Raw genomic sequence first — 27,597 nt, forward strand, 5'->3', positions numbered from 1 at the left:
AAAGAAAAAATAAATTGTACTTAATAAAAATTATTTTTTTATGTTTCAAAGGACACCATTAAAAGAGTAAGAAGACAACCCACAAAATGGGAGAAAATATTTGCAAATCATAAGGGACTTATATCTAAAATATATAAAGAACCCTTATAATTCAACAATAAAAAGATAACTAATTTTAAAATGGACAAAAGTTTTCTATAGAAATTTTAGAGATTGTTTTTTTCACAAAACCAGATAATATTCTATAGAAAACACAAAGCAAGAAATTTAAATTTAGGCAACAAAATTTTTTTCTGGTCACCAAGAAAATAGATTCAGGAATTCCTGAAAGTATGAAGTTTTACCCACAGTGTTGTGCATGACTGAAAGGGCTCTGAATTTGGTTTCATTAGTGTTAGCAATTTTCAGCCATGAGCCTTTCCCACCCACAGCATTGGCCTTGATGTTTTGTTGGTGAAAAAATTTCCCGTAAGACTTTCACTCAAGATGGAGGGGTAGATAGACATACTTCTCCTCTTTGCACAACCATAAGAACAATCACAACTAACCTCAAAACCAAAAACAACCAGAACTGCCAGAAAATCTAACTGTATGGAAGTCCAACAACCAAGGATTTAAAGAAGACATATTCATCCAGACAGGTAGGTGGGGTGGAGCTGGGGAACTGGGGTGGAGAGGACCAGGTATGGTGGTGGTGAGGCAGTGGCAGTGAGGCAGTGGAATGGGCAGTGCCACATTCATGTATGATGGATAAAATTGGGATGGATACCATGGAAGTGAGCAATCCCAGCCCCAGGCCAGACCTCGCAGCCCAGGGTTCCAGGACTAGGAAAATAAAGCCTTATAACTTCTGGCTATAAAAACCAATGGTGGTTGGGGTGGTGCAAGAAACAACCAATCTCTTGGGAGAGGCCATTTAAAGTGCCCCCACAGTCCTAAAATGAATGCAAACCCACTCACTCTGGGAACCACCACAGGGGCAGCAGCTAGAGGGAGGCCCGTCACATACAGAAGGGGGTGAAGTGACTGGAAATGGGACGAGTGCCAAAGAAATCTCAGTGGCATTGTCCCCCCTCCGATCCCTCTCCCTCATACAAAGTGGTGAAGCGGGTTGCCCTGCACTGGTGAATACCTAAGGCTCTGCCCCATATAACTTAACAGGTGCACTAATACACGGAGTCAAAGCAGCTCTACCTAATATACAGAAACAAACACAAGGAGGCTGCCAAATTGAGGAGACAAAGAAATATGGCCCAAATGAATGAACAGAACAAAACCTCAGAAAAAGAACTAAACAAAACAAAGGTAGCCAACCTATCAGATGCAGAGTTCAAAACACTGGTAATTAGGGTGTTCAGAGAACTCTTTGAGTATGGCAACAACATAAAGGAAGAAATCAAGGCTACACTAAGTGAAATAAAGATAAATCCACAGGGAACCAACATGAAGGGAAGGAAACCGGGATTCAAACCAACGATTTGGAACATAAGGAAGAAATAAATAATCAACCACAACAGAATGAAGAAACAAGAATTCAAAAATAATGAGGAGAGAATAAGAAGACTCTAAAACATCTCCAAAAGTGTCAACATCGAAATCATAGGGCTGCCACTAGGAGAAGAGGAAGAGCAAGAAATTGAAAACGTATTTGAAAAAATAATGAAAGAAAACGTCCCTAATTTGGTGAAGGAAATAGGCATACAAGTCCAGGAAGCACAGAGAATCCCAAACAAGTTGGACCCAAAGAGGACCACACCAAGACACATCATAATTAAAATGCCAAATGTTAAAGATAAAGGAAGAATCTTAAAAGCAGCAAGAGAAAGATAGACAGTTACCTACTGGAGGGTTCCATAAGACTATCAACAGATTGCTCAGAAGAAATTTTGCAGACAAGAAGGAACTGGACAGAAGTATTCAAAGTGATGAGAAGAAAGGAACTACAACCAAGATTACTCTATATAGCAAAACTATCATTTAGAATTTAAGGGAAGATAAAGGGCTTCCCAGAAAAGGCAAAGCTAAAGGAGCTTATCATCACCAAGCCCTTATTATATGAAATGTTAAAGAGACTTATCTAAGAAAAAGAAGATCAAAACTATGAACAATAAAATGACAATGAACTTACAACTATCAACAACTGAACCTGAAAACAAAAACAAACTAAGCAAACAACTAGAAGAGGAACAGAATCATAGATATGGAGATCATTTGGAGGGTTATGAGTGGGGAACAGAGTGGAGGGATTGGGGGAACAGGTACAGAGACTAAGAAACAAAATTGATAGGTACAAAATAGATAGAGGGATGTTAAGAATAGTATAGGAAATGGAGAAACCAAAGAACTTATATGCATGACCCACGGACATAAATAAAGGGGGGCATTGCTGGAAGGAAGGGAGGTACTGGGTGGAGAGGGGCAAAAGGGGAAAATTGGGACAACTGTAATAGCATAATCAATAAAATATACTTGAAAAAATTTCCCATAAGCCTTCAAGGATAACTGTCCTGCTAACTGGGCTCGTGGTCAACCTTGTCTCAACACCCCCTTAGAGTGAGTTTTGATCAGGAAACAGAAATAATAAAACTTTTAATAAAAAGTTCTAAAGAAAGACTAGCGTTTTTTTGTTTGTTTTGGGGGGGGGTTTGTTTTTTGTTTTTTCGGGTGTTTTTTTTTTTTTTTGGTGTTTTTTTTTTGCTTTTTTAGTGGTGGGTGCTATAAAATATTCCTTGGCTCAGCCAAGTCAAAAATATTCTTTTGATATTTTTGGTATATAGGATATCCTATAAAGGATTTCTGTACATTAAGACTTCCAGTGAAAGCTGTCAGAAAAATCATTTTAAATATCCTTGTCTGCCCAACATAAAAGCCAGATTGCACTGAATATATAAATCAAATGCCTTCCAAAAGACTATCTGCAAATATTGTATTCACTAACTTGACTTGAAATCAGTTGGAGTGCAGAATGTATTTTCCTATAGAAACAGTTATTCCTACAGTGACCAACTCATCATGGTTAGCAGGGGTCTTTTCCAGTTTCAGCACTGACAGTTCCACATCCCAAAACACCCTCAGTCCTGGGAAACCAGCAGTCCTGTCAAACCAAAACAGCTGGTCACCATACTTGTCTCTTTTTTTTTTTTAATTATATTTTAGCCCTGGCTGATGTGGCTCCATGGACTGAGTGCCAACCTGAAAACCAGAAGGTTGCCTGTTCAATTCCCAGTCAGGGCACATGCTTGGGTTGCATACCAGGTCCCCAGTTAGGGGCATGCAAGAGGCAACGGACTGATGTCTCTCTCACACATCAATGTTTCTCTTGCTCTCTTTCTCCCTTACTTCCTCACTCTCTAAAAATAATAAATAATATCTTTTAAAAATTATATATTTTTATTATGGCATTATAGTTGTCCTAATTTCCCCTTTAGCCCCCCTCCACCCAACACACTCCACTCCTTCAGGCAGTCCCCCCACCATTGTTCATGTCCATGGGTCATGCATATAAGTTCTTTGGCTACTCCATTTCTTATACTGTACCTTACACCCCCCCCCGGCTATCCTATAACTTCCTATTTATACTTCTTAATCTTCTCATCTCTTCACCCTTTCCCCCATACTCCCTCCCATCTGGCAGCCATCAAATCCCTCTCCATATCTATAATTCTGTCTCTGTTCTTCTTGTTTCTCTAGTTTGTTTTTTAGGTTCAACTGTTTATAGATATGTATTTATAGCCATTTTATTGTTCATGATTTCAATCTTCTTCTTTTTCTTAAATAAGTTCCGTTAACATGTCATATAATAATGGTTCAGTGATGATGAGCTGCTTTAGTTTTTTTCTTGTCTGGGAAGCTATTTATCTGCCCCTTGATACTAAATGGTATCTTTGGTGGGTAGAGCACTCTTGGCTGTAGGTCCCTGCTTTTCATGATTTGAATATTTCTTGCCAATCCCTTCCAGCCTGCAAATTTTCTTTCGAAGAATTAGCTGACAGTCTTATGGGAACTCCCCATAGGTAACTAACTGCTTTTCTTTTGCTACTTTTAAGATTCTTTATCTTTAACCTTTAGCATTTTAATTATGATGTGCCTTGGTATGGGCCTCTTTGCATCCATCTTGTTTAGGACTCTCTATGCTTCCTGGACTTGCATGTCTATTTCCTTCACCAAATTAGGGAAATTTTCTTTCATTATTTTTCCTAAAGGATTTTCATTTTCTTGCTCTTTCTCTTCTCTTTCAGGCACCCCTATGATGTGAATGTTGGATCCCTTGAAGTTGTCCCAGAGGCTGCTTACACTATCCTTGTTTGGATTCCTTTTCTTCTTGTTGGTCTGATTGGTTGTTTCTTGCTTCCTTATGTTCAAAATCATTGATTTGATTCTTGACTTCATCCAGTCTACTGTTGTTTTCCTGTAAATTGTTTTTTACTTCAATTAGTGAATCCTTCATTTCTGACTGAATTATTTGTATGCTGTGGGGGTCCTCACTAAGTTCCTTGAGCATCCTTATCACCAGTGTTTTGAACTCTGCATCTGATGGATTGCTTATCTCTATTTTGTTTAGTTCTTTTTCTGTACTTTTGGTTTGTTTATCCATTTGGGCCATGATTCCTTGTCTCCTCATTTAGGCAGCCTCCCTGTGTTTGTTTCTATGTATTAGGTAGAGCTGTTTGACTCCATGTCTTGGTAGTGTGGCCTAATATAGTGGGTGTCCTGTTGGGTCCAGTGGCACAGCCTCCTCTATCACTCAAGCTGGGTACTCATGGTGCACCCTCCATGTGGGCTGAGTAAACCCTCCTCTTGTAGTTGAGCCTTGATTGCTGTTAGCAGGTCTATGGGAGGTATTTACCCAGGCCAGTCAGCTGCAAGAACTGGCTGTGACCACTGACCACCAACTTCTACCTTCTGTAGAGGATCAGCTGTGCAGGGGTAGGGCGGTGGTGCTTTGATATGGTCTGTAGCTGTCCACTGGGCGGACAGGCTCTGGGGTTTCCTGGGTGGTGCAGAGAAAGGTAGGCCCCCTCTCACCTGTGTTTTGCCTGGGGCCACCCTGCCTGGGCTATAAATTAATCTGAGATGGCTGCTACTTGTGCTGGATTTGGAGATTCCCAGGCAAAGCCAATCTATGAATCTAGACTGGCTGCTTGTAGTGCCAGGAATAGGGTCATCTAGAAAGAGGTATTGGGCCTGGAGGCTCAATGAGGCCGGCTGTTGCTTGTTTGGTAGGATTTAGGAAGTTGTGAAAAAGAAGCCAAGACCAGCCATTCATATGGAAAAGTGTTTGTTAACAGTTTGGGTAGACTTGTAAGTTGGGTGGGTTGAAGTTTCAGGGCACTTCCACAGTGGGACAAACCATGTAGTCAGGTAGATATAGTCTCAGATATGGGCACCTGCCTGCTAGCTCTGAGTGTCCGTCGGGGGAAGGTTGAAGAAAGGAACAATGGCTTTTCTGTCTAGGAGATAGCTGTCTCCCAGCACGTGCCTCAAGGCTGGACCCTTTTCTTCCCTGTATGCCAATGGTGACTTTTAAGCTGCTATCCCTGTGCTGGAGCTCGTAGGGAGTAAGTCTGAGTAGGTCAGTCCACGTGTGGATTCCTTAAGAGGAACTGCTTAGGACTCCAGAAGTTTCTTTCACCAACTCTGTCCCCACTGGTTTTTGGAACCAGAGTATATGGGGACTTATATTCCTGTCACTGGAATCCTGGGCCAGGATTCCTCATTCTCAAGATGCCCCTCCCCAATTTTGATCTACCACACCTCGGTGTAGGACCAGCCCATTCTGTGTCTCTTTCCCTCCTACCAGTCTGAATGTATGTGGTTTCTTTAATTCCATAGTTGTTAGTCTTCCACTCAATTTGATTGATTTCTGACTGTTCTGAGTCATGGTTGTTGTTTAATTTAGTTGTAATTTTGAGTGGTTGTGCAAGGAGGTGAGCCATGTTTACCCATGCTGCCATCTTGACTGGAAATCCTCACCCTAGTTATGACTGATAGTTATACTTCCTGATTAGTTCACAAGAAGCTCTTTGTATAACTGAAACTTAGCCCTAATCATGGAGAAGTTCTGAACCATTGATAAGATAAGGTGCTGTGGCATGTTTGAGAATCTCAGGGATATTGAAGGAAAAACCAGGACCATGAGATAGCAGTATTATACAACCTGCTTATTGGGCAGCTCTAGGATAGGGCTGCAAGAGAGAGGAGGTCTCTCACAGCAGGAGTCCTTCCAGAGATAGCGGTGCGGTGTCACCACCCAGAAGGGGAAGCTTCAGGGAAGAGGGAAATTGGAGAAGGGGCTATGTGTTTAGGCAATGTCACGTGGCAGCAAGGTGGGGAGTCTCTGGCTTAGAGAGCTCCAAAGGGCAGCAGCATTTTGGGGCCTTCTCTAGCTATGAGGTTTATCTTACATATGGCTAGTAGTTGTTGTGTACAGTTTCTTGAGGTATGCAAAGCAAGCAGGCTCTAGGTTCTTAAAAATATGCTTATTTGTGTTATATTTAAAATAATTGTACATACGAATTTGAGTTCGTGGTACTGGTGCGCTTTAGGTTTTACAAAAGGCTAAATATGGGGACCAATATACGGACCTCACTATGGCCCATTTATACAGCATATGCATCTGGATTTCTAACCATGGGTGTCCAAACATATACCACTCCTGGGAGAACAAGAATTTTCCTCTGCAGGTGGCCTTCTGCCTCCCTCTCTTCCCATCCTGGTTCTTCCTTCTTCAAACACCAGTGAGGAGTGTCTCTTGTGACCTGAGGAGAAAGAGACAACATAAGGTAGAAGAAGCTGGTAGTGGTGAGGGAAATGGAATTACTGTTGGGTGAGGAGTGCTGAAGTAAAATAATAAAACAGGCTTGGAGAGGAAGGAGGAACCAAGGCAAGATATTTGATGTGAGGAACAAAATTATCATTCAAGGACTTGAGAAGAACCATAATGGGACCTCTAAGTCAGAACCCACCTACACCACAGAGATGAGTACTATAACCAGTTTTTACTTTTATCCATATTATATCCATATCTAACCCCCTTTTTATTTGCAGGGTTACTCCTTCCTGTGTGGTGACAGTGGGATGTGGTACCCCAATGCTCCCTAAGGACATTCAGGATGAAGTCTTCCTACTTCTTGCCCCTTGAAGAGGTAGGGGCACATGACACAGGATAGCCATCAGATGCCCAGGAACCAAAGCTGAAGGGCACTTAGGACCACTCACACTGACGGTGTTCTACAGCGGCGATGGTACCTGGTGGTGTTACTGGAAGTGTCCGCAAGGCCTTCAGCAGACAGTTTTTACAGCTCACATTGGATGGTGCCTGATTTCTGAGACTGATTCTCCAGCCTCTGTGATAAGTTTTTAAACTAGCCTACATCAGTTTCTGTTACTTCCAACAACAAATCCTGTTCAATACAAATGTCACAGACACTTCTTTGATCCAGACCTTGTAAATTTCTACATCCCGAGGCAAACCCTGACCTCTCCTCAAAGTCTTAAAACATAGACAGATCAGGCCCATTTTTATTCCTTAATGACAAATTCTCTCCAAGACTATTAGTCCTCTAATGTAATGAACAATTTCCATTATAATAAGCAACTAGTATATGTATCAATGAAAATATAAATTAGCAAATATGAAAGCATTTTTATTGACCTGAAGATAACCATAATTTTAGAAAAGCAAAATACTTGACATTGTTTTCAATTATTCTCACAGCAAGATGCCTGCAAAATTCATATAATTGGATAGAGTGGCATTGTTAATGACTCTTCAGATATGTACAAATGTAGTCATACACTTTAAAATTTGAAGAGACAAATCAATTTAATATGCTTCATTCATTCCCTGGGTTTAGCATTAGGCTGTATCCCAAATGAATAAAACCTCAGATGTGCTATAATTTGCATTTTTGCATACATTTTCTCATTCAGCCTCATTCACATCATTCTTTAGTATTGTGATTGTGTCATTGTTTCGTAGACAGGAGGACATCAGTCACATTTATTATCAGTTGAATGATTTGACTCAAAGGACAAAAAATAAATCATGCTCAACCTGGACAATTAAATATACTTTTATACTGTGGCCTCCTTAGGTTGGGCAAAAGACCCTTGTCCTAGCTACACTAATTGTTCCTCCTTTCCAGCGGAGCACAATGACAGAAACATTAGGAAGTGTTGCTTCACATTCTTTCCACTGTTAAATTAGTATGTTTGAAGGATTATGTTCATATCTGATTAGCAGTGGGATATGGGTGATTTGTGTATGACCTCTAATCAACAGCTTATATGAGATCATAAAAACAAAAAGCTACAGAAATGTGTCAGTTATAAGCCAAAGAAAAGCCCTGAAATTTCGGATCAGTTTGAGACCCAAATCATAGGGTAGTCATTGCTGCCAACCAGCAGTTCAAACAATAAAAAAACATGTAAAGTAAAATTCAGTGACCTCTATGCGGCCCCTCCTTCCTCAAAGTAAGCAAATGTTATATACATTTGGTCGTAGCGGTATCAGCTGTGGGGACATTGAGCACGTGGGGAGAAGCAAGCCAGGCTGGAATGCAGGTCTGCAGCTTCTGGGACTGCCAGTCACTCCACCACTGCCCAAGTGAAGAGCTAGAGTAGACATGTGGTGCCCAAGTGTGGGGAAAGCTGCGTCCCACTGGCATCTAACAATGGGGTGGGAAGTGGCTCTCTCAGAACCTAGTGAAAAACCCCTGGAACCCCTTCCCTTGGAGTGTCTCTCTAGCGCCCTCTACTGATAAGTTTAACATAGTGCCAGATAAAGGAAAAACACGTATCTAAAAGGCCCAGTTACTTATTCACAGTGAATTTGAAGAAGGAAGGCAATTAACTGACAACTGCCATAACACTTTACGTATTTATCTGTCTTTTTGAACTATGTACTGCACTGGAAAATACATCTCAAAATAGAGTGGCTTAAAACAACCACTATGTTATGTTTTCTCATGAGTCTGTGGGTTAAGGGGCTCAGCTGGGCTAACATCCATGTGATGTCATTTAGGGCTGTGGTCACCTGGAGGCTCAATTGGGCTAGAACACCCAAGGTAGTTTGCTGACATACATGGCATCTTGCAGAGATGACTGGGAGGTTAGGCTCAGTTAAGATGCTGGAGATTTGAGTGTCTGTCTATGTCTGCCTGCCTGTCTCTCTCCAATCTGAGAACTTCTTCATCTTCATGTGCCCTCTATGTGGTCACTCCTCATGATCTCTTTAATAGTTCTCTTCAGCCAGACTTCCTGCGGCTTATCATTTCCAAGAGCAAAAACGCAAACATTTCCAGGCTTAGGCACAAAAACAGCACAGCCTTACTTCTCTGCATTCTATTGGTTAAAGTGAGTCACAGTCCAGCCCGGATTCAATGTGCAAGAGGACTACACAAAGGCTCAAGTACTGGGAGGCATGGTTCATTGAAATTCATCTTTGGAGACTGGCTCTTGGCCACCTGATTTTTATTTCTTTATAAATGGGGTTAATATTGGCTGACTTTTATTCACCATCACATTCAAGGTCATCACCTTATAACAAGATTATTGTAAAGATAAGGCATGGAGAAACCTCTGGTGACTGCCTGCTATGGGTGAAAGGAGGCAGGTTCATCCAACTTGAAAATGCTACAAAGCTGGTGGGTATAGCAAATTCTGGATACAAAGACTTTAACAGGTTGGAAGGATGAACTGGCTCTAACACCATGCAATTCAGTAGGGTTAGAGGAAAAGTCCAAAAACTGGGTCTAAAACTTCTAACAGAAAAAATTGAGGATAAAGAGATACATGACTTAGCAATGTGCAAAAGAATGAAATGTGTAGGTGGATCGTAAAGCTCACTATAAGTCTACAGTGTTATGTAGTGAATAATAACAAAAAGTGATTATAGCCTCCACAGATTGAAGTACTATATCTAAAAAGAATTTCTAGAAGTCCCAAAATATTAATTAAAATATTAATATTTTTGGAGAAAAATAACTAGAAGGTGGTCCTGTGGCCTAATAATTTTGGAAATAATGGGTAAACAAAGCTAGACAAAATTATTAGAACATAGAATCAATTTTCAACCATGTTGAAAAATCAGTAATATGCCACTATAAATAGCAAATCTTTGACGGAAGGGGGATATGGATAAAGGAAGCAACATTTCCCAAACTTATTGGGCCACAAAAACATTTTTTTCATGAAGCATCTCTCAGAACCCGCGTTCTGGGGAAATAGTTTAAGAAATGCTGGTCTGGAATTAGGGCATTGATATTTGCCTCGTGTTCATTGGCCTCCCAAGTCTAAAAACCTACCTTTAATTCATGACATGATATTTTAAAAGAGGTAATAGATAATCTGCTATATTACTCCAGTGGAAGAAGTCTTAATGATAAAAAGAGGAAAAAGAGTGTCATATGAAAACCTGGGGATGCTTCATCTGGAGAGAAAATGCTCTGGTGGGACACAGTAGCTGTCTTCAAATGTGTGAAGAGTGTCACATGCAGATGGGTAAGCTTGTTTTTGTAAAGGTTACCAAGAGAGGATTTCCCAACTTGGCAGTCCACGAGTGGAAAGAGTTTTGGGACTTATCTTTGAGCTGCCCTTCACTCTAAGGGCTTAAGCAAGGTTTCATATTCATTGCTGTAAATGCTGAAGAAAGGATTCAAGCATCAGCCAGCTGGTCAGATAAGAGGATTTTTCAAGTGCTGTTCCAAACCTGAGATCTGAGGTTTCTAAGCCTTGACTTTGAATGTCTTTCATGGGACAATGTCAGCACCGTCTTTCCAATTTTCCTGCTGATGATTTTATTTGATTATAAAATCCTGGAAGAGGGGGTGATGCCTGTTAACTGGTGATTGGTTTGCATAAGCTAGCACAGCTTTATAGTTTGAATCATTTGTGTATTCATAGGAATCTAAAATAACCAAATTATAAGCAGTGTTACTGAATTTCATATTTGGTGATATGTAAAACACTTTGTATTACATTCTTATCTCTTATGTCAAATTTAATATTCCCCTGGCAATTGGCCATTTTGCAGTATCTCCAAACATGCCTTTCTGATGGACAAATCTTTGCTTTTCTTCTAAGACCTGGAGTGATTCAACCAGGCCATTTGGAATTTCATAATTTTGTTTAATTTTTTTCTTGTGAAATTGTCTTCACTAAAGACAGTAAGCAAATAACATTTTTTTTTAATTGAGGATACAATTTTCTTTAACCTGATCTGTTACAGAGTCTAAATTCAAAGTAAGAAATTATTTATTAATTTCCTTGCATAGGAAAAAATATGTCCATCTTCATGCTGGAAAAAAAATCTTCAAAGTTTTACTGCGTTGTTTTAGACTTTATGAAAATTATAAATTTCTGTTCTGCTGAGTGTCAAAATTAGCGCAGCCTTTCTTTTCCACTGTGACTTGGCCCTTTAAGGAGGGAGACTGGTTATTTCACAAAACCCTCTGTTTAAGATTTGGCCAGTAGGTGGCGGACTGGTTAAACATTTTCCGCAATCTCACGGTTTTCCGATCTTAATATCTTTTCAAAGAAGCAGCTCTTGGATTCATTGATGTTTCGCATCGTTTTCTTTTTTTAGACTCTATTTTGTTTATTTCTACTCTATTCTTTATTATTTTATTCCTTCTACTTTGGACGTTCTTAAAGTTCCTTGAAATAATTGTATTTACCCTAGAATATGAATCACATGGAAATATATTTTAATCTAATTAATAATTTTCTAATGATCTATGTTGTCCTAGAATAAAACAAGTTGCTTAAAATAAGTTCCTATCAATGGAGGCATGCAAGCAGCAGAGGTCGAAAAATTGCTTGGCAGAGACAAGACGGGGACAAGATGGCACTTTAAATGCTTGTACGTGTATTTTCTGAACACACAGACATTTTCTTATATAATCAGTGTACATCTACTTATTTAAAGAGCATCTCAATCTCCTAGTATGTCCTGCGAGTCTGCCATCAGCTACTCATCCCCAGTACCTTTGCTGAAGGGAAACAAGAGAATGGTGAGTGGAGGGTGCTGGGTTCCTGGGGGGAGCCCGGTTCAGGCCACAGGTGCCCCTATGGATAAGGAGGACAGAGCCTCTGAGACGGCTTGGGGTGAGGAGGTGGCCAAATGCGTGGTGCAGTGATCGTTGTTTCTTTATCATTCATTCATTTATTTAATGGGGGGGGGGGGGACCAGTTTATAACCTGTTTCTAAAGAATTCAACCATCACAGGTGGGGGAAAGCCTAGAGAGGATTTTAGCGTGGCTGCTTGATTTGCGAGTGACAGAAACAAAGCTCACAGTAGCTTAAGTCAACGCAGGACAGTGAGGAAGCTTACAAAGTGGCAGAGCAGGAGGAGTTACGGCAGCCTCAGGATCTCCAGTCGGATCAGGGAGTCAGGCTGCCCAGGAGCTCCTCTGTCTGTCTCTAGTCTCAGACTCGGTGTTCATGCGCAGAGTTCACCCTCTCAGGTTTCCCCTTGTGGCAGTAACATGGCTGCTGCATCCCTTTCCCTACCAGCCGGGGTGAAGCCGTGCAACGTTGCTGATGAGCTCTCTGCCCCATGAACAGGCAAATGGCCCATGTTACACTTGAGGTTCACAGTTTCTAAACTAAGCCAGTGTCACATCTTCTCTCTTCAGCAGCTCACAGTGATGATTAACACCTGGTCGTTGTCATCACCAGGATGGTCCTCTTCACTATAACCTACCTTAGGCCTTACCAAGGTATTTGTTCATAATACAGATTCATGGGCCCAAGTCCAGACTTTGAATCAATACTCCCCGTGACCCTATGGTCCCTGGATTCGTCCACCTCATCTTTATCTTACCTTTTTCAGAGGTCAAGTTCTTTATGATGGCTGCTGTTGCTCATGCTTTATGCTGTTCAGAGTACCCTTCTGAGAGCCTTAACATGGAAAATAAATTCCTGTTATTATTCCCAGCTTAGATGTCACTTCCTCTGAGAAACATTCACCACTATCCTTTGCTCTTTGTTCCCGCTCACAAAATGCCCAACGCACTCCAGCTTTTCCTTCTGAGCGCCCTTAGGTTTCCATACATCTGTTATGAACTTAATATATCGATTTGTCTGTATAGTCTCCTCACCCACCATCCCAGACTGAGTTTCTCAAAGGATGAATGTTGTTTTTAACTATCAGAACTGGCCTGTGCCTGGTATCTAGTGTGATTTAATGAAGTGTCACTTAAATGATTATGGTTTAAAATTTACCCATCTCATGATTATTAGTAAATTTATATTTAATTATTTAATAGGCTATAATTTATGCTTTCTGCATATACTGATTTTTATCTCCTTTAAAAAGCAATTAATTAATTTCAGGTATTCAATTTTACCAATACATGAAAAGCATATGAGAACAGCTATGTGTATTTTAGGACAACATGATTGATTAATTGAGATTTCTTTTAGAATTAATTATGCCATGTTAAATGGTCTACAGTACCACAAATGATATTAAATGAAGATTTTATTTGCATTTATGTTGACTTCTATTTTATTTGGATGGTAATTTTATAGAGAACACGATTTAGTGCGGGTTTCTATATGATGGTTTTTTTCCTCCTATAAGTTACCATAAATAACCCACTAGAAAGAGATTGCACAATTGTCCTGGACATCAAAAAAAAAAATATCTATCACTGAATTTAAAATAACAGCAACCACAAACAACCTAACCTCCATGGCTTCTCTTTTACCTCCATACTACCTTTCTCATGAATATCATACCCATTACTCATAAATACAAGATTTACTGGATGCAGAGCATACCATTGCATTGAGACAGGACATGATTATGATGCCGAAAAGTTTGTTGTTGTTATATTAATTAATCCAGAATCCATAATTTGCCAACCATGACTCCTCTTTCATAGTTCTGCCTGGATGAAAGTGTTCATGAGTTGAAAGACGTGTATGCACTGGTTTTTCTCAGCCTCTTAATTCATCCTTTGAAATAACAAAAGCCCCTTGCATCTTTATCTGTTTATGTGCTTCAGTCAAGGTTTTCAAAGTACTTTCCAACCACAAAGCCATCCCTGCCTTTGTTCCCAACTTCAGGTGTGGATGGAATCAATTTTTTCAGGAAGGAAAAGAAAAACAAAACACCAAAGCTGTTTAAAGTCTTTCAGGTGCCCCAGAAAGCAAATTTAGAAATTAAAACAAAACAAAACAGGAGTAACACTCTCCCTTGGGTTATTAATTTTAGGAGTATGGCTGTATTTAACAGTCGTGAAACAAAAGTCTGATGCGGAGAGACAGCCCGAAATTAAAAGGGCAGAAATGAATTTCACAGTGAAGCTAAGAGGCATTTTTCAAGCAAGTGTATGAGAACTTCTTGTTGTGTGATTAAAGGATAATCTTTCTAGGGCCTTTATTTCTCTTATGTTAGATTTTACTGCTTTGACTTTGAGTTCTCTTTCTACAACGGAGGAACTGGTGTTTGCTTAATTTCCTCTAGGGGTGGGCAGAAACTAGGCAACTGAAAAGAGTTCAAGTGGCCTGAGAAAAATTCCATGTCATCTGTTCATATTTTATCACTGTTTATGTTGAAGCAAAAAATAAATTTTTTCTGAGTTACACTGAAAAATTTCCCAAGAAAGGTTTTTCTATAGAGAATGCTTTTTCTTTGCAGTCTGTCTTCTTTTCCACCTAAAATACAGACTCAACTAATATAGAAACATAAAAATATAGAAGTACGGCAAATTTAATGTAATTTTACAATGACGCTATAGACAGGCTTGATGGGAAAAGTGAATGAGTGTGAATTAGTGAAAAAAATTAATTACACTTTAATGTTCTATCATGTTAAAGAACAGAATACTTCCCTTATCCCATTTTAAAACAAGATTAAAACACACACACACACAACCCTGCTCCTGTTGATGCTTATGGGTCTTGTGTCTTCATGGAGTCCTAAAACACCCTACCACAAGCCCTGTTTTGCTTCTGGCAGGTATTTATTTTATGTCTAAACTTTATTTTATTAAATTATGAATCTAGTACCACACAGTAATTTGCATGTGCCTATTAATTGCCTATTACAGAATTCAATGTCTACAATGTGCAAATCAGGCACACATTTTGCAAGATAATGCCCATAAAAATTATCTTCTGGGTATTTTAACTAAGTTTTCCTTTAGGAAGAAAAAAAAGGGTGCTTAGTAAGCTGCCCAGAACATTGAGAGTAAATTTATAGATTAAATCTACTACTCCCTTATGCTTAGTACATAAATAAAAACAAACATAATAGTGCCAAAAAATCAGATTTAATCCTTATAGAATATTTTTATGTACAGAGAGATCTATAACATCACTTGATTTAGATTCTAAAAAATAGACTGATAAAAAGTACATTTAAAATTATTCTTGTTTCTGTTCAGTTTTCATTAAAAAATGACTACTAGATAGTGATCACTCTGCCCCTGATGCTATTTGAAGTACAGACTATGTATTATTTTATTTAATCCTCATGAGTCTAAGGCAGGCGTTCATGTCAGGCCCAAATCACAGAATGGAGTTAGAGATTTAAAGCCTACAGCTCAGAAGAAACTGGAAATTGCTTCCATGCTGGTTAAAGAAACCAAAAATAATTAAACAGAATAAAATAAAATGGAACAGAACAGAATAAAATAGTATAGAAAATAGCCCAGGGCATCACAGATAGGAAAGTATTATTTTTGAGACTTTTGTTTTAAATACACATGAACACATGTATGCGTGAACTGATTCTTGATGTCCAAGTACATTTTCACTCTGGGTTGTGGCATATATACATATATTTTATATGTATATAAAATAAATATATACACATTAAATATATTTTTATATATGTTTATATATAAATATATATTTATATATACATGTATATATGTATATTTATATATTTATATATACATGTATATATGTATGTTTATACATGTATAAATGTATAAATACATTTTATATATAAACATATATAAAATATATTTAATGTGTATATATTTATTTTATATACATATAAAATATATGTATATTTATTTTATATGTATATAAAATATTAACTATGCTGACATCAAAAGCAATAGCAATCTGATTCTAAAGGGATGAACATTATAGCTTAATTTTAAAAAGTTCTGTATAGTGATTATGATAAGTTGGAAGATACATGTTGGCCCACAGCTAAATAGTCTGTTTCTGTTTTTTTTTTAATTCATGTTAACAGAAGAAAAACATCCTAAGATTAATCCCCTTCTTTCATATTGATAGAACTCACAATAAAAAATCATCAAACACTAAACCTCATTTATTTTTTTCTAAAGCACACAGGAGCTCACCCCACACATGAACAATAAGGAAACCATACAAATATTGAGAAAAACATCTCCATGAATACATACATATATATATTTATTTATTCTTCAGAGCAGCAATCAGACGTTTAACAACAATATGAATTGGCTTTCAATAAAGAATGCTTTCTGACAGGCTTTTGAATAGGAAATGGGGAGGTAAGTTACTGCCACGCAATATCTGGTATTCAGTCACTTGAATCCTGAGGACTGGGAAAGCCACCTTGGAATTTATATTTAATTTCATCATTGGCCTGTTCAGCTTTTGCATTTCACTAAATCTGGACCAGAACTAACCCCTCAGTGCTTGATCTCTCACACTTAAAGCTGTGGGAGAGAGATGGGGGGAAGCTGGGCAGGAAAACATGCGTGGGGCCCAGGGCCCGGTTTCCCGCCAGTGCTCATTCACTTGTGCACTTTGATCTGCGGTTTTCCTTTAGAGACATCAAAGTGTCAGAGTTCAAAGTTGTACCTAAACTGGCTAGGTCCATCAGAACTTGCAAATGTCTCTTGGAAGGCTTCAGAAGGGAAAAAAAAAAATTAAAAATTCACAAGAGTCCGTACCATTTAAAAGTTATGTCAAGACATTGCCCATGATACATTTCTTAGGTCACCATTCGATAGCTCAGAACACTCTTTTTAAACATGTCAATGTTTCTGGCATCACCATTGACTTTAAATAATGGACAATAAAAGATGTCCAGAAAGCTGGAGAAGCATCTGATTCTGGATCTCTTCCATGTTACCCGTTAAAATGTACCTTCCAGCTTGCCTTTAAGGCTTTCCGTATGTCTGGTTCTGAGATGAGATTAAAAATAGGAAAAGTTTGGAAAGGAGTGATGATTCAAAATATGTTCCTGGCTCTCACACCCATTGTTTCCTTTCTGACATCTCAGCTCTAGCTGCCAACAGGGATGTTCAAGGGCACACTTTAAAGTCAGCTAAGCCTAACAGGAGTGTTTTCCTATCATTTCCCTTTCTTAACCATGCAGAATTTGCGCAAAAGTAAAAAAGAAAGTCCATGGGTTTTGATGCTCACAATATTCAATTAGAAAGACCTCCTCCTGGCGTGACGGGAGCTTGTTCAAAGATATTCTTTTAGATTCTCAAACCTTTGACAATGGAATCAGCGAGGCTGGGCGAATAAATGAGAGAGCAGTCTCCTTGGTCTCGGTTTACAATAACTAGGACACCCTCTCATGCCCTCATCCCACGTTTCACTCTTTTGGAAATTTAAATTTCTTTTAGCTGATTAGTCTGTTTTTGTGTTCTGGTTGCAAGGATATCTTTTAAATGTATGACAGTCAATCCTACTGAATGAGTTTTGGCCTGTTAAAGTTTATTCCATTAAAACACCATGAAGCCTGAGGCAAAATAGTGCAAGGTGAAGTGAGGAGTCTGATTAGAAGTTTTCTTTCTTTCTTACCTGTCAGAGAGCAAAATACTCAAACACAAAGTGACAAATAGAATTGATTTGGAATACTGCCTCTCCACAATTCAGGAAGCCAACCCACATCAGGCAAAGGCAACATTTCAAAGTGCAGAACATCTAGGCCCATGTATGGCTAATGCCCAAAGTACTGTATAAAGCACATGCAACATTCAGGAACATGACACTTGGAGAATAAAGCACATTAGTTCTAAGTGATTCAGGAAGATCAAAGCACATGTAAACATTTCAACACACTCTATTTTTATTAGAAAAAATATTCAAGTCTTAACGTATGGTCAGGGCTAAATTTAACATTTAACCAAGGGGTTGTTGTATACGGCCATTCTTCCTGTTTCTGACACTAAACTTATTTATATTTACTGTGTATGAATCCTAAATCTAAATGAAAACTGATGTTCAGCCTTAAAATGTACACCCCTAAGGAAGGTAAAATTATTGATCTTGCAAAGGCTAGAGACAGCTGCTGCCTATTAGTGGATCTTGAACTCCTCCTCCAAATTCTTAAGCCCACTAATGTGGGTTAGACGCCAGGAAACCAAATTTTTTTCACATGAAAATGAGAGAGAGTGCAGAAAACACATGCTGGCACTGCAGAAAAATGGGGAGAAATTTGGTGGACCATCTCTGACTTGGCTCAGGAATTAAGAATTCTGCAAATACAGCTACTGAGACTAGAGGCTAGATTTACTGAGTTACTTAATATCCTAAAACACTGTCATTAAAAAAAAAATCAAAAGTTTGTTCTATCAAGTTTGGTACTTATATATGACCAAATCTAAAAGTGTTTCCAGCAGGGAAAAAAAAAAGAAACTGAGTAAGGTACTGCTGAATAGCATAATTAGGTAAGAATAAAAATTATTGTACAAGAGGGGGAATTTTCTTAGCTCTATTTACGGGGAGTTAGCTACATAAGATAAAATTCTCATCTATAAGATAATGATTAGGAGGTCAAACCTAAGCCCTAGGTATGAGTGTTATAAAATAGTAAGAAAATCTACTCCTTTTCCTTCTTAATTTATATTATTTGAAATCAAATTAGAAAAAGTATAGTATTTAAATAACATTCACATCAATATTTCTTAAGGACTTATCGTAGTCATAATTGGTTTTTAATTCAAGGTTATGGGAAAAAGTACTCAGGAAATGTAAAAATACTCTTTGCTTTGTTTAATGTTTCTAGATGTCTAGTACAGATTAAATCCTATTCATACAAACAGTAAGTGAGGTATCTATTTTTCATTACCCAAAATTCTAATGCCCTAAAATTATTAGGAATTAAAAAGACAATAGGATAAAATTGAAAAATAGAGTGCTTTCAATATGCAGGGTTTAAAGATTTTTAATATTTCTTTTAATAGGATTTGTCCTTCATTTGAAAGTTTTAACAGATTGATCTGAGTATGAAATTGCCAGCAACTATGGCTTAATTCTTGGGGAGAATAAGTCATTGTAACGAAACCCTTGCTTTTAGTATTGACAGCTTCTGTTGCTCCAATTTATGAAGATTCCAGTCTACACAACAGTGGAGTGTTGGCTTTGTTTCATTTATAATAAAACTGAAGTAATAATAGCATCACATAGTTATACATTAAGTACACACACATACAACTATTTATGCCATGTAGTTACACGAATAATAGTCCTAAGAGACTTTAAATATCCATCTTCTGTCAAATACTTTGAAGCACAAAACTATAGTAAGAAAGCACATGGCATTCAATTTCTGACGATTCATCCCCAAAGAAGGCAAAGCACAACAATAACTAACCTCTGAAATACAAATTCCATTAAGTGCAATTTTCCAGAACACAAAGTCAATCTGGAAATACATTTAAAAATTCAATAACTTCCCTTTTTAAATTAGTAAGCTCAGTATATAATTTGCAAACAATCTGAAGTGATTTTTCCAATGTTTGTTCATAGTCTTTTTCTCTCTCATAAAAATATACTCACCGCTTCATTTTCCATATCTAATTTTCACACTTATTTAGCTCAAAATATCTAACCTAATAGGAATATCTTTCTTCTCCACATTTCCAAATATGCAATAGATTTTACTTAAATCTCATAATAAGAACAGCACTAGTAATAACATTCTCTTATGTTTAAGCTCAAAGTAAATCTGAACAGCTCAAAAGGGAGAAATTTTTAATCCTCCCGACCACAGAACTGAAAATTAGTGCAACTTCCTTCAATTTGTCAAGTGAATACTGTAAGTAGACACACAAAGAGATAATCATCCCAAGAACAAGGTACTATTTTTTAACTTTCTAACTCCTCCTGGGCACAAGGGAGGTGCAGAACCATGTCATCCAGGAAAACTCGCAGATGCTGAGGGTCTTAGACTGAGCTTGAAAAGGGAACCACTAGCTTTCCACCCACATAAACCTCCTCAATATTTCGGTCATCTCCTGAAAGAAAAAACAGGGAATCATTTATAAAGTGCTTTTGTGTAAATAAGTAGTTTAATTGCGCTGGGAGAGATTTAAAAGCAAAACACACTTCTAAGGCAGAACATACAAAAAGCTGCCCTTTTTTTTTCTCTCTCTCTGATTGTTTAAAATATAGACAGGGAGAAATGACCCATAGAAGATATTGCGTCTAATTTGAGGATTGGGATTTGAATTCTGCACCTAAGACAGAAATCACATGAAGTTGAATTGACCCCCATCACAGTCCTTGCAGCTGCAGTGAGTGGTTTGCCTTTGCAACCCCAAATTAAAGGAAATACTGATCTTTACATCCCAGAGTCATACTCAGCATGGTGAGATGAAGGACCTGAAAGAACTGAGCTCCACGAGAAACACAGCATGTGTCTCTTCTGTCTCAAGTTCACTCAAGACTCAGAGCTCACTCAGCTGAGTGGGAAGCAGAGTAGCATCTTCTACACTTTCCCTCAGTGAATACAGTGGAATGTGAATTCGTGAAGAAGCACAGGCGGCGAGACTCCACCACATCCTTCTCATGAATACAACATAGTAGGGCAGCCTGGGTGTGGAGAAGAAGCGTAGGAGATAGAGACCTGATGATCTAGAGGAGCATGCAAATTTCAAATCGTGTCTTTAAACATTGTGCCATAAATGGGCTCCATGCTGAGGAATTTTTTTTTTAAATCAAAACAAATTATCACACATAGGGTTTAACATGTGGTATCATAAAGGAAGTGAGTCATACCCAAGAAAGAGACAAAGGAAGATTTCATATAGCATAGAAATATATTTCTACCTACCTAGATAGAGAAACTTCTGGATAACAGCCTAAAATAGAAAATAAAGGTAATAATAAGAATTGTTTTGTGCATTTAGAAAAGTAAACTCACAGCCAATAATGACCAAGAAATAGAAATTCATTACTCAATGGTAAAATCTACTTTTATTAATGAAAAAGAAATGGCCTTTTGCTTAAAAATGTTTTTAACCAGCTATTAACAAATGTTTATCTATTGCCTAAAAGTTCTTGGTATATAACCTTGAAATCTTTAGAAGAAAAGTGTTACATAAATTAAATTAATTGATTTAATAAAATAATGCAAATATATTAAGAGGTCTATAAGAAAAATAACTGGATGTATAGGACTGAGCCTTATTCCCAGAAGTTTACTCTAATAAAGGAGTAAAAAAATAAATAATATGAAAATAACGAATAATCAACCTCAAATATCCAGCATCTTTCTTCTGAAAAACCTTCATACATTATATTTATACATTTACTTTCATAAGTGGATCTATTTATAAATGATAATTAACTTTTTTAGAGTAACTTGACATCTTATAACAAATTATTATTAAAGTAAGAAGAAACTGCTTATTTTATACATAGGGAAACATTTTATAATACGAGGAACAAAGTAATAAAATTCATTTTCTTATAATTAAGAATCAATGTAGCATTGTTGGTCAAGAGTCCAGACTCTGGAAGTCATAAAGTCCTGGGCTGGAATCCCAATTCTGTCTACTAGTTACTAATTACTAGCCATGAGTCCTTTAGGTAATCACTTAATCTCCCTTAAGCCTCACTGCCCCACAAATTACATGGCAATATCAATAGTACCTACCTCTCATAAGAGTGGTTCTGATGATTAAACAAAAATTATGTATGAAAGTGCTTAATGTCACACTACCTAGCAAGTATATTCAATAAGTGCTAGCTACATTATGGCTTCTTATAGCCAATACATTCAAATATACAAATATATACAAAATATAAATATTCTGTTAGTACCATTATTGGTACCATTATTGTCATGAAATCGTACCTTTTTTTTCTTTTTTATTATTGTCACTACTACAGATGTCCTCATTTTCCCCTCCTTTGCCCACATCCACGCAGCTCCCAACACCCCTTTGCTCTGGACATCACCACACTGTTGTTTGTGTCCATGAGTTATGCATATACGTTCTTTAGCTAATCCCTTTCCCTTGTTTCATTCAGTTCTCCCCCTGCCTCCTACACTCCGAGATCTGTCCGTCTGTTCCATGTATTCATGCCTCTGGTTCGATTTTGTTTATTTTGTCAATTAGATTCCACATATAAATGAAATCATATGGTATTATAACTTTTTAAAATCTAGCATCCTTTTTAAGAATCTCCTGCATTCCTTCAAAATGTTTCTTTCTATTTTGGTTTTGGAAGGGAAGCTATTGTGATTACTTCATGAAATAGGTGTGTTTGATTAACTTTTTTTTTTTTACTTACCTCAGAAACATCACCAACTAAATCCCCATAAAACAGATCAATGGGAGAGTCTGATGCTTTGGGATTGATCAAAAGGGCATCAAATTCCTTGCCCACTTCAAAGTTTCCAATCTCTCTATCCAGCCCTAGAGCTACAGATAGAATAAATTAATAAACAATCAGTATTTCAAGTCATCAGACTATGACAATACCCCAGTTTGCAAGGACAGAATCTGCCAACATATCACTAGAAAAAAAATAGTATCTTAATAGTGAAGAATTATATTCCAATAGGTCATGAGATTTCAACTTACAGAAAGCAGAGTAAGCAAATGGAAAGCAAAATCTGAGAATAAAAACAGTTCCTTCATCACCATGATCATAATTCTGATGGTGTCTCTCTATTTTTCAGCTCAGTGCACTTCACAGTCTAACTGGTCTATGACTTTCATTCATCCCTCCAAGAAACACAACAATTAATAAAATATCTTCCATTTTTTTCCCTCCTAGTTCTCCTCTCCCCAACACTCTGACTCCCTCCCTTGTCCTTTTTGTTCTATGAAATAGCTGATAAGACCTATTTTCATGGCCATGAAATGAACCTCAAATAAATAAAAAAATATTTATCTTTTTGCACATTTGCCAATGCAGGCATTTCCATCAGAAGTTCCTTAGTTTGCATCATTGGAATAAAAAAAAAATCACTTCTGAAAGTAAATAGATGCTCATAACTTAGAAGTCCTAATCCTTTCAAAAGCAGACCAATTTCTTTGCAACCTCAAAGATGTTTTTCTGGTTGCCAGAGAAGGACGGTTTTCTAAAATAGAGTATAGGTCAATAATGTCTATTGATTAGATCCATCTCATAGCTAACATTTTTGTTCCATGAGTATTAGATGCCAAAAAAGAACATCTTTTTCATTGATATTATTTAGTTTCAAAAGATGGGTGTAGTTGGCTTTCCAAGTCAATAAAGTTATTGAATCTTGAGCTCAGTAAAGCCTGTAGTAGAGTAAGGTATGCAAGGAGGTCTCAAATACATGCATAAAGGGGGGATCAACTGGAATGCAGCATTATTTATTTGAGTTTTTACATGTGTTTGTTGTATCCTATCTCAGTCAGGGTATGATCCAATGTGAAAATATTGGATGGCACATTCCTAATAGATGATATCTGGTACATTATATTTCTACGTATGGATATGCAGAAGTCTTTTGGCAATGCTTTAATCATTGATTTAGAAATCCTACTTATTCTTAAAAGGTTATGTAGAAGGCAACTCTTTTATTCTCAGAGAAGAAAGAGTTTTAGCTAAAGAATTCTTGCAGGAAGGCAAGGGTTCAAAAATAATTAGAAATGTTAAAAGCTGTTAGGTGACTTCTAATTGTGTGGTGAAGGACTGAATGTAATAGAAATCATTGGAAATCCTCTCCTCCATCCACATACCCTTGACAAAGGAACATGACAAATATAAGTTTTTAATGACTGTATTCAACATAAAATTGTTGTGTGTTTAATAGTCCAGATAACCAGGTTCATTTGCCGCAGTTTGATAATACATAAACTTACTGAGCTATTTGTTAGAACTTGGCGAGTCAGGCATGCACTAACCAAGAAAGACACAATTGCTTTTGGTGAATTTGGAAATTGATGTAAATTCAAATTATTGCAGTAAGGCCCAGCAGGGCTGGTAAGGAATTCCAATGCATTTTAGGAAACACAGTTTTTCTGCCTTTGGAGCAAATGTTGGCTCTGTGAACGTCATTTATGCACATCTTGAATATAAAGGTCATGGCAAGCTTGACAGAGGCCACACTTGAAATAGGAATCCATTCATCTCATTTCACTCAGACTCTTGTAGAGACACGAGTCAAGGAGAAGAAATTCAGTAACAGTAAGCCCAACAGCCCAGAAAATAGATTTGAAAGCTATACAAAGTAGAAATGATTTGGTAAGTACCCCATGCTGCTGGCTTGATCAGACACAGAATCCTGATGAAGTAATTCACAGAAAACTTAGAGTTAAAAAAATAGAAAAGGACTATTTAAATACAACTCTTTTGCACTAGGAAAATAAGATGGCTGGCCAACTGCTTGAACTCAGATGGACAAACAGTGGTGGTGGAGCTGGGGAGCATCACACTTGTTAAAAAAAAATGGTGATGTAAAACATGGAACTTCACAAGAAATCCTGTGTCTTGGAAATACAAACACAGGACCTCTACTTGTTTTTCTTGAAGGGTTTTTTCTGCCCTGACCTGGTAGCTCAGTTGGTTAGATCATCATCCTGATATGCCAAGGCTGTGGGTTTGATCTCTAGTCAAGGCATGTACAAGAAGCAACTAATGAATGCATAAATAAGTGGAACAACAAATCAATGCCTCTTTTTCTCTCTTTCTTCCCCCCACCCCCGACCCCTGCCTCTAAAATTTTTTTAAAAAAAGAGGAAGGGTTCTTTACAGCACTCATCATAACCCAGAAGATTCAAAGAAGAGCCAGGAAGTTTCTCTTCCCAGGATATTCTTAGTCTCCATCATTCTCCATTTTTTTAAGATCCAGGGTATCTGTCATAAATCTTCTTCTATATCGATATCTGTCTCTATATGTTTAATTTTATTTCTCACTACTACCTAAGGTTTCACACTATGTTCACGATTATTCACCTGGATTACATCATAATATAAACTGACTGAAAGCAATACAATTACTGATTTCTTTTTCCGTGAAAATACAGTCATATGTGAGAACTGGGAAAAGCTAATGAACCATATTTTCATATCAAACAACTATATTTTGACATCCTTGTCCACTTAAAGAGACTTAGGTAATTAGAGTACTCAACTATATAAACAAAGTGCATACTCTAAGCTGGAATTTATACATGAAGATATCACAATGGAAAGGTAAGAACGTTCACACTGGCATCAGATTTTGGATTCATATGTAAGCTTCCATCAGGTACCTTGTTGATAAAAATAGAATCAATAACAGCGGTTGTGAGGTAAATAACAACATATATAAAGCATGTTGCATAGTGCCTATCATATGGTAAGAGCTATTGGCTATTACTTTTACCATTTGTATTATTATCATTGTCTTCAGGCCAATAGAGAGTGTTACTTGACTCAATGGAAAACTGATTATTTTAAAGAATTTGTATTCACGTGACCAATGCAAATACCCATTAAAATAATTAATATGATAACTGTGTCTTAAACATCTCTTCTGCCAAAGAAGAGAGCTTGCTGAAAGAATTATTCCTCCACTACGTGTTTGAACATGCACTTGACTTGCTATGTTTTGGGTACATTATGTGAGATGCAACAGCATGAATATTGGGCGCCTGCTGATGCCATTATCAGGTTCCTGCATAGTGCATCCAAGGACAGATTGGCATGGTTGTACATTGTTAGAGAAAAAAAATAGTCATTACCTTGGCTGCCTCCAAGAGTAGCTAGTCTGAATACCTCCTCCACGGTGAGGCCTTTTGCATTTATCTTATTAATTAAAAGTGTATTGGAAACCACCATTGCTTTTCTGACTGCATCAAGCAGGGAAGGTGAATAACCACCAGCCACATCTATGGTAAATAAAATAAAGCCAAAACAGTAACCTTGTGAGAAAAATGGAATATTAAGTATATATATATATTTTTTACATCATTTTCAATTACAGTTTATATTCAATGTTATTTTGCATTGTTTCAGGTGTACAGCAGAGTTGTTAGACAATAATATACTTTCCAAAGTGATCCCTCCAATATTTCAAGTAGCCACCTGGCACCATACATAATTATTACAATAGTAATATTATTGACTATATTCCCTATGCTGTATCTTTACATTCCCATGATTGTTTTGTAACTACCAATTTGTACCTCTTAATAGGTTGAGTTTTTGTTTGTTTTTAGTGAGAAATAATCAGTCTTTAATATACTTCAAATAAAAAATCTTATCTGTAAATATGGAATAGACATAGACTAATATGTAAAGAAATTCAAAACCTGCAATTAGTATCAAATGTACACCCATAGTAGTTTCCCAGGCCTGCTGCAACAAATGACCACAAATTTGTGTCATAAAAGAGCAGAAATGTATTCTCTCACAGCTTTGGAGGGCAAAAGTCTTAAATCAAAGCGTTCACAGGTCCATGATCCCTATAAAGGCTCTAGGGAAGAATTGTTCCTCGCTTCTTCCAGTTGCTGGTGGCTTGTGGCATTCCTTGGTTTGTGGCACTGTAACTCCAATACCTGCTTCCCTCTTCAGATGGCCTTGTTCCCCCGTGTGTTTATGCGGTTCTCTTTTTCTGTCCCTTATAAGACATTCATCATTGGATTTAGGGATCACACTAATTCAGAATGATTTCATCACCTTAATTACATTTGCAAAGACCTTTGTTCCAAGCAAGGTCATTTTTACATGTTCCACGTAGACCTTTTTTTTGGAGGTGAGGGGTCAATTCAGTGCAATGACCAAATGGTTAATGAAATTAAGGGAAAAACATTCTTATTTCTGAATATTCCCTAAATTCTCACAGAAGTTTGTCAAATATGGCTGCCTAGTTATAAAGATAATTTAGATAACATGATATGAGATTTAAAATAAGCTCACAGTTCTATGCTCCAATAATTTGTCCCACCTTTATTCTAATTCAGATGAGAGCTTTGGAAATTAAAAAAGCACTTCCTTATGATAATTTTAGAGGCAGAACTTTTAGAATAAATTGACATATTCTGGAAAATTAGTATAATAAGTGAGCAATGCTGATGTAAACAGCTTTGTATGTTTGTTGGCATCATTAGACGAGGAATGAGATTTTTTTCATGATTCAAAAAATAAAATCCCTCATATTTAAATTGAAATACTACCTTTGACAAATATAGAAGAACAAGAACGAATAAGAGACGTTATTATATGGGTTTATATAAATAGGCCAAGTAAGTTAGCATGTTTTATTAGATGAAAAGAATAAGTAAAAAATACACTTTCTATTTCAAGGGTCCTTTCTGTCATTTCAAAGTAGACATATATAATCCTTAATGCATACACACACACACACACACACACACACATTTAATCAAAAGTAATAGCTTATTAAGTAATAATCCTAGATTTATGTTTAATTT

The 27,597-nt window shown here is 37.3% G+C and overlaps 1 protein-coding gene across 1 annotated transcript in view; it reads right to left on the reverse strand.

Annotated features, from left to right (window-relative positions):
• Nucleotides 1-17,891: 17,891 nt before the first annotated feature.
• GDA (guanine deaminase) overlaps nt 17,892-27,597 on the reverse strand; it is a 78,773-nt gene continuing 69,067 nt past the window's right edge. The window contains exons 11-14 of the mRNA XM_054583023.1: nt 25,906-26,052; nt 22,496-22,626; nt 21,030-21,057; nt 17,892-20,211 (exon numbers count right to left, since the gene is read on the reverse strand). Coding sequence (XP_054438998.1) covers nt 20,141-20,211; nt 21,030-21,057; nt 22,496-22,626; nt 25,906-26,052 — 377 coding nt within the window. The 3' untranslated portion in view covers nt 17,892-20,140. The remainder of the gene's footprint in view (nt 20,212-21,029; nt 21,058-22,495; nt 22,627-25,905; nt 26,053-27,597) is intronic.

The sequence above is a fragment of the Pteronotus mesoamericanus genome, unplaced genomic scaffold (assembly GCF_021234165.1).
Source record: "Pteronotus mesoamericanus isolate MK-2021 breed Mesoamerican mustached bat unplaced genomic scaffold, CSHL_Meso_final contig_73, whole genome shotgun sequence".
In the NCBI taxonomy this organism is placed as follows: domain Eukaryota; kingdom Metazoa; phylum Chordata; class Mammalia; order Chiroptera; family Mormoopidae; genus Pteronotus; species Pteronotus mesoamericanus.